Source organism: Psammomys obesus, unplaced genomic scaffold, assembly GCF_907164565.1.
Source record: "Psammomys obesus unplaced genomic scaffold, mPsaObe1.curated_primary_1811, whole genome shotgun sequence".
Classification (NCBI taxonomy): domain Eukaryota; kingdom Metazoa; phylum Chordata; class Mammalia; order Rodentia; family Muridae; genus Psammomys; species Psammomys obesus.
In genome coordinates this window covers 15565031-15573251 of record NW_026596131.1, presented here as the reverse complement: position 1 = coordinate 15573251, position 8221 = coordinate 15565031, and the positions used below count along the sequence as shown (strand labels likewise).

General features: G+C 55.4%; 1 protein-coding gene across 1 annotated transcript; it reads left to right on the top strand.

Annotated features, from left to right (window-relative positions):
* The first annotated feature begins 4770 nt into the window (after positions 1 to 4770).
* LOC129665653 (carbonyl reductase [NADPH] 2-like) lies at positions 4771 to 6524 on the top strand. The gene is given in 9 exon segments (XM_055592445.1): positions 4771 to 4822; positions 5199 to 5296; positions 5400 to 5502; positions 5505 to 5550; positions 5635 to 5677; positions 5771 to 5870; positions 5970 to 6034; positions 6214 to 6331; positions 6421 to 6524. Coding segments are annotated over 9 exon segments (729 nt in total).
* Positions 6525 to 8221: the final 1697 nt, after the last annotated feature.

The window sequence follows — 8221 nt, the reverse complement described above, 5'->3', positions numbered from 1 at the left end:
AACCTCATTATATAATGTGGGGGCTGGGGGCCGCAAGAGGCAGCTGGACCAGTTGGCTGTCCTAAGAGGGGAAGCTGGACTGTTTACCCACTAATGTGCAGGCAAAATAAAACACCTTGCTGTCCTTCCCAGGCCAGGCGCCTTTGCCCTGCCTCCACCTGCTGTCCCTCACAAGGGTTCTGAGGCTGGTTAGTCTCCTGGCTCTGGGTGCAAACATGCCCTCGCTGACAAGGAGGGGCCACCCACAGACCAGAGTGGAGAGGGAACTGCAGGTGACCAGCAAGCAGAAGCTTGCTGAAAGCCCGTTCTTGAATTTGTCTTTTCTTTTCTGTTTTTTCATTTGTTTTAAGGTTGTTGCTCTGAGACCCAGGGTCTTATACAACCTGGGATGGCCTGGAACTCACCTTATAGATTAGGCTGGCTTTGAACTCAGATCTGCCCACCTCTGACTTCCAAGAGCCATGCTCGGCTCTGATTTTGTATTCCCCCACACACATACACACACTGTTCAGCTTGGTGAGTAAAGGGAACCCAGGATTCGGCTCCCTGTTTGGGTTGGCCTTCCTCCTGTATGTCATCCCCAGGACAAGGCTGGGACCTCTACCCCAGCCCACGCTGTGCTTTTCAAGACCCAGAACCAGCAGGAACCTAGCCTGTCCCAGCTCCCTCCCTTTTCCCTCAAGTCCACTTGTCCCTAATCCTGAGGGTCATCTCTGCCCCAGTGTGGCCCACACCTGCCTGATATATTTCTTTGTGAACCGGAGTCCAGTTTCAACTTGTTTTGTAAAGGGCTCTCTCTAGGTCCTGAGAGCAGGAAAGTCAAATAAAAACTTCTTGCCACAGAGCTCAGAAGAAGGAATTTGAGAGGAGGCTCAGAAGCTTCTAGAAGGATTTTGTCCAGCTTTAGCTATGCCCCGTTCACATGTTCAAGAGGGGTCCCAACCTGTACATACATCTCACATGCAGAAATCCCACAGACCCCGGGGTCTCGTGTGACAGATGTGCTCGCCTGCCTGCCTGCCTGTGGCACACCACTAGCCCCCTCTCTGCCCCTCTCCATTACCTGTGCATACACACACGGCTGTTCATAGTGATATATGCAAGGGTACGCCTATGCCTGGGCAGGAGTGTGCCCTGAAGACTCTCTGCAGGCCAGCCCCAGGCTGGGCAGGCCACATCTTGATCCACAGAGGCCTGCCTGGCCAGGACAGGAGGCCTGGTTAGCTCAGGGGTGAGCTGACCTTAGGAGTGACACAGCCCATGGTCAGCCTGGGACGGCTCTGCACTGACCAGCAAGGGACTCCCCAGACCTCCTCCTCTTGCAGGGGACACTCCATTCACCCAAGGCTCAGGCAGTGGTGGTCAGCAGAAGGCAAGATGACAAACGGAGAGCACAACAGTAAGCTGCGTGGCAGGGACACGGGTGGGCCACCAGGAAGCTCCTGGACTGTGGGCTTGTCATGTTCCTCACTGGACAGAGAGGAGGGCTCCGTGGTGGGAAATAAGATGTCACCAAGTGTATACAGAGTTCTTGTCTGCCGAGATCCCACAGAGAGGAGCTGTTGGCATGGAGACAGGAGGGGAAGGCCCCCACACGAGTGCCTGCACCCACCCGGCTCCCCTCAGCCACATTAGGGTAAAGGATACCTAAAACTCTGCCAAGTGGCCAGACTTTCCCACGTCTTGACTTTGGCTGTCGTCAGGGCAGGCTGCGCACTAGTGGATTAGGGATTTACTGGTGAATCTATATGGAGAGCACCTGTCTGTCGGCTTTTGTCAGCTGACACAAAGCTAGATATTTGTGGGAATTTTGAAAAAGAGCGTTTTTGTGTGCATTGGTGCACTACAGGTGTGTCTGGGGCCTAGGAAGGCAGAAGAGAGCATCTGAGTCCCTGGAACTGGAGTCACAGACAGCTGTGAGACACGTGGGAGCTAGGACATGAACCCAGGTCATCGACAAGAACAGCAAGCTCGGACTGGATTAACTCAGTGGTGAAGAGCATGGCTGCTCTCCCAGAGGTCCTGAGTTCAATTCCTAGCAACCACCTTGTGGCTCACAACCATCTATAGTGAGATCTGGTGCCCTCTTCTACTGTTCAGAGTACATGCAGACAGAACACTACATACATAATAAATAAATAAATAAATCTTTAAAAGAACATCAAGTGCTCTTAACTGCTGAGCCCTGAAGAAGGAAGTGTAATTGATAAACTGTTCATTCATCAGATTGGCCTGTGGGCTGCTGCCTTGCTTAATAATTGATGTGAGAGGGCCTAGTCCATTTCAAGCAGGTCTTCCCTGGGCAGGTCCTGGGCTGTATACACAGCAGCTTTTGGTGACACACACCTTTAATCTTTGCAGTCACGAGGCAGAGGTAGGTGGGTTTCCGTGAGTCTGAGGCCCACTAGGTCTACATGGTGAGTTCTGGGACAGCCCAGGACTGACTCTGTCTCAAAAATATATCTAAAGCAGGTTGAGCAAGCCATGAGGAGTAAGCAGTAAGCAGTGTTCCTCCATGGCTGCTGCTGTGATCTCTCCCTCCAGTTCCTGCTCTGCCCCACCCCTCTATGTGTGTGTGTGTGTGTGTGTGTGTGTCTGTCTCTCACTTTGTTTGTTTCAAGACAGGGTTTCTCTGTGTCACCTTGGCTGTCCTGGACTCATTTTGTAGACCAGGCTGCCTCTGCCTCCCCAGTGCTGGGCTTTCAGGCATGTGCCACCATGCCCCGCTGTTCTGACTTCTCTTAATGATGGGCTAGAGCTATAAGATGAAATAAACCCTTTCCTCCCCAAGTTACTTTTGATCACAGTGTTCATCACAGCAATAGAAAGCAAAGTAGAACAAATGGATTTTTATCTCAGAAACCATCAGTTGCCTTAGCTGGTCCCAGTCTGTAGTTTTCTTTTGCAATACAATTTTCCCGAACTGAATTTCTATTGCTTGAAAGTACAGAACAATTGTTGTGGAACTCTCATCAGGGCCAGTGTAGTTATGGCTAGATGCAGGCTATGGCTATTTACGAAGGATGTGTTCATAGTGGTGGGGCCTATTGGCCACCTCTGCCCCTCACTCCTGCCACACTGTAAACCATTGCTCCTTTTCCTTATCTCAATGTCCCCAATATGCTGTCCAAAGCATATTTAAAAAACAGCAATGCACAAACATATTGCCAGTGACAGCACTTTCGAAAGTCTGCTACGGGTTTCCCACCCCTGGGCATGCCAAGGGGGCCAGGTGTGCTGGCACGCCTTTAATCCCAGACTGGACAGAGCTTTGACTTCAAGGCCGACCTGGCCTACCAAAGTCAAAGTGAGTTCCAGGACAGCTAAGGCTACACAGAAAAACCCTGACTTGGAAAAAAAAGAGAAGAGTCAATATGGCTCGCTGACCTTGCTGGTTCTTCTAAGTTTCTCCAGAATTTTAGCTGAAACAAAAAGGAAAATGGGCCGGGCTGAGGAGATGTCTCAGGGATAAAATGCTTGCTGTGCAAACACGAGGGGGCTTGATGCAGACCCTGAGGGCCCACATGCATCTGCAACCCCAGCTTTCTCGTGAAGAAATGGAAGGCAGAGATTGGCAAACCACTGGAAACTCATGGGTCAGCTAGCCTGACCTAGCCAGTGCTGAGCCTCACCTAAAACATGTCTGCCCTCTTCCTGAGGGTCACTCCCCGTCAGTGTGGACCCTGCTGTCAAGAAGGGAAAGGCAGAGGCAGGGAGCTGAGCATACCTTCTCCTTGGTACTGTTCCTAAGATGCTCTGACACGCAAACCTGCTGGCCATGGCTGCCTTGTGCCCAGCCGTGACTCGCCTGGAAAGACACATTCCTTTCCTGAACTCTGTCACACAAGGTCAGGAAGGGCTAGGCATGCTATCAGACAGCTTCCTAGATGCAGAAATAGGATGGAAATTTAATCCTCAGATTGTTTCTCAAAATCTCCCCCAAGGCTTCACCCATCTGCTCTGAGAAGGGGCAGAGGTTGCCTCAGTGTAGGCACCAAGGGCGGAGTCTCTGGGGGCAGGTGGAAGTCACCTGGGAGAAGCAGGAGAAATGATTGACAGACTTCACGAATGCCGGGCTAGGGGTTGGGTAGGAAGAGATTGGCCTCAAGCAGCTTTCCAAGCCACCTGCCCTAGCTCACCCGGGAGCAATTCAGGTTACAAGTCTTGTTTCCTGGAGCACCCTTACCCCAGGAACTAGAGCCAACCCAGGGTGCTGGATGATCACCTGAGAGCTGCCGGTGCTGAGGGGTTGGCCACTATTATGCCATGGGCACAGCTGTCCTGGCCCTTCAGTCAGGCTGAAGCACCCAACTGACTGGGAAGTGCAGCTTCTCTTCCATCAAAACCATTACCGGCTCATGTCCAAAGAAGGCAAGTCAGAAAGCCAACATTTTTAATCTCCTAGGTTAGGAATGTGGCCCAGCGGTACAAGGTTTGACTCATGTGGGAGGAGTGCCGAAGCTCAGGCATCAGATGAAAGAAAACACAAACCTCATCCCCAGGACCCCCACTTTCCTGTCACATGACTGTGTCCTCTCTCTCTCTCTCAAACACATGTGTGCTCACGATTTCTCAGTTCTTCAAACCCTAATGGATAGCTGGCTGCCATATTTGGGGAGGGAGAGGTTTATCCTTGGAGGAAGTAAGTAGTTCATGCTACCCTGGCCAGGTTGGTCTGTGCCTAGCTCCACCCTTGCCCTGCCTGCCAGCCCAGCCATAAAAAGACACCTGAGCCCATCTCTTGCTGCAGAAGACGCTGGGGTTAGCAGCATGAAGCTGAATTTCAGTGGCCTGAGGGCCCTGGTCACAGGAGCAGGGAAAGGTGAGTGTGAGCGGGTTGGGAAGATGGCCTCCTTCTCCTGGGGAGAAGGAGGAGGACAGCCTCAACACCGACCAGGGGTCCAAGGTGACCTGTCACAGCTCAGCCCTCCAGAACCTGACTCCTGCTGGCTAGGACTGACAGGCTTATGACACACAGCTGCAGACCTACTAGGACAGAATGGTAAGCCCAGCCTGGCCATACAATACCCTAGATGGGTGAAATTAACTTGCTGCAGGATAGCACCCAGATCCTAGCTGGGCACCAGGGCAGCCCTCCCTGGGCCTCATCAGGAGCCAGCTGCCCTCCGGTCTTCACTTCTGCCTGGGATCCTGACCCTTGCTGTGAGCAGGCATATATGGGGCCCTTGTGTCTATAGGGATTGGGCGTGACACTGTTAAAGCCCTGCATGCCTCAGGAGCCAGAGTGGTGGCCGTGACTCGCACCAACGCAGACCTGGTCAGCCTTGCCAAAGAGGTAAGGCACGCAGCCTGCCTGACCTGGGCCTGCTCCGAGCCCTAAGGGATCGTCAGGAGGGGGCTGGAACAGTGCCTCAGCTACCAAACACCGTCACCCACAGTGTCCCGGGATAGAGCCGGTGTGTGTGGACCTGGGTGACTGGGAGGCCACAGAGAAGGCGCTGGGCGGTGTTGGCCCCGTGGACCTGCTGGTGAACAACGCAGCAGCATCGCCCAGCCTTTCTTGGAGGTCACCAAGGAAGCCTTTGACAGGTGGGCACTGGGGAGAGCGGCCGGCCGGGGGAGGTGGCCGAAGACCAGAGGTGTAAGAGGCTGTTCATTGCGCCTCTCCTGCAGGTCCTTCGATGTGAATCTCCGCTCTGTGTTTCAGGTGTCTCAGGTGAGAAGGTAGGAGGGCCTCAGCCCAGATAGGCCTCAGCACCTGGACAGGGTGGGCTAGGGCATGGTGAGCGACCCCAGCTCTTTCCTCCAGATAGTGGCCAGGGACATGATTGACCGTGGAGTGGCCGGGTCCATCGTCAATGTCTCCAGCATGGTGGCCCACGTCACCTTTCCTAACCTGAGCTCCTACAGTGAGTGTACACTCTAAAAACTACCTGAGTCTAGGTTTTTGGTGGGCCTTCCGGGAGCAGGACTGAATAATGAAGGGTCCTCAGCACGCCCCTCCACAGGCTCCACCAAGGGCGCAATGACCATGCTGACCAAAGCCATGGCCATGGAACTGGGGCCACACAAGGTGGGCACAGGGGGCTGGGCCACACCTGAGGGACAGCTGATGGGCAGTGGGGCAGGGCTGGGGCTGAGGCTGAGGGTGAGCTGAGGCTCTGAGCGCTGGGCCAGGCCTGGGGCGAGTCCTGAGCTGGGGGGCAGGGCAGGTCCCCTGGCTGTGACACCAGCCGTGGCTTGTGGCCCCAGATCCGGGTGAACTCTGTAAACCCCACTGTGGTGCTGACTGACATGGGCAGGAAAGTCTCCGAGGACCCCGACTGGGCCAGGAAGCTCAAGGAGCGCCACCCACTGAGGAAGTTTGCAGGTCGGCTGGGTGAGGGAGTCGGGCGGGTGAGGGAGTCGGGCGGGCTCAGCAGCCACGAAAGCAAGGCTTGACGGGTCTGCCTGCTGCAGAGTTGGAGGACGTCGTCCACAGCATCCTCTTCCTGCTCAGCGACAGCAGCGCCTCCACCAGTGGCTCTGGCATCCTGGTGGACGCTGGCTACCTGGCCTCCTAGACTCCCCAGGAGGTGGACCCCCTGCAGGCCTCCCTGGCCCCACCCTCAAGCCACAGTGTCTTCTGATCTCATGACCCCCGCTCCATGCCACAGCCCCGCCCCCGACACAGCTCCCGCCCCGCCCCACGTGACTGTCTGATCCCACTACCACTGCAAGCTCAGGCCCTTGGAGTCCGGTCCTCTCTGTCCGCTTTGCTGTGCTAACCCCCCTAAATAAACTGGCCGTCGGGTGTTCCCAACCGTTGCTCAAGACTCCTTGGGGATGGATACTTGATCGAGTCCCCTGTAGGCATTTCCCTCCACGCCCACCATTCCAATACCTGCTGTGCCTTGTGACCAATGTGGCCAAAGGTCAGCGGTTCATCAGGAAAGAAGGGGTCCATGTTCTCCTGCCTCTGCCGTGGCCCCCGTGCCTCTGCGTGCTCCGACAATCGGGAAGGGAGGGAACAGGAGGGACAGGGAGGCATTCTGGGCTAGGACGCCCCTAAACCTTTGGAGAGGAGCCCTTGGGCAGGATCGAAATCTCGCCTTCTTCTGGGGGCGGGGGGGGGGGTGTCGCTTCCCTGGCCTGGTCCATACACAAGGCCATGCTAAGAAGGCCGCCCAAATGGAGCTGCCACTTTCACAGCTGGTCTGTCACGTGGCCTGAACCAGCATGACAGTCCTAAAAGGCAGGCTCCTCCAAGTCTTGCAGACCCAACAGGTTTGCCTGTGGCTCATGGCAGCCAGTAATCTGCTAGGCTGAGGTGGCCAACCATTCGAATTGATGAAGGGTCTCGCTCAGGGCAGGAGGCATAGCAGAGGATGGGCTCAGGGAAGACCTTCTAGAGGGAGGGAGCTCAGGACACAGGTCCCGAGAGCAAGGTTTGTGCGGCTTCCTGTGCACCAGGCACCACAGAACAGTGAGTGAGATTTGTCCTGGAACACTGGGCCTCTAAGGAGCTCTACGCAGCTGTGGGTGTCTGGGTGTTGGGCAGGCTGGTGCTGTCTCTCCCTCGGTTTCTGGCAAGGAGATGGCACAGTTCAAGGTTGGGAGCAGATGACAGTGCTCACAGAATGGCCTTCCATGGGTGCTGTGGAAATGTGCGGGTCAAAGATGGGGAAGGAGCCCTCAGCCGCCCATCCTCCAGCTGCGTCTCTCGCCTTTAACCTTTTAAACCTTGCCGTTATTTTATATGGACGGGTGCTGTCTGCCTGTATGTCTGTGCAGGTCAGAAGAGGGAGCAGATGGTTATGAACTGCCATGTGTGTGCTGGGAATCAAACCCAGTCCTCTGGGAGAGCAGCGTGCTCTTACCCACTGAGGCCTGCAGCCGTGCACCTCTTGGGCGCACAGCCCCCCAGGCACCAGATCCCTGCTGCTTGGCAGAGCAGGGCCTCAGAGCAGGGCTCGTCCTCCTCACCGTGCCCCCGACAGCACAGCTCACTGTAGGGAGACCTGGTGCACAGCTGGGCATGCATCACTCTGTAGCTGACTCTCAGGCCTCGGAAGGCAGTGTTTGCCCGGCCACTTCTCATGGACATTGCAAACCCAGCCCCAGCCCTTCTTGTCCTGCTCACTCTCTAGAGGGACTGACTGATGACAGCTGAGTGAGGTGGCCTTGGGTTTCAGCTCCCCTTGATGCCAACTCGGTGCTTTGGCTTCTCTGGATCTCTCTCTCTCTCTGTGTCTCTTTCTCCTTCCTTCCCTCCTCTCCC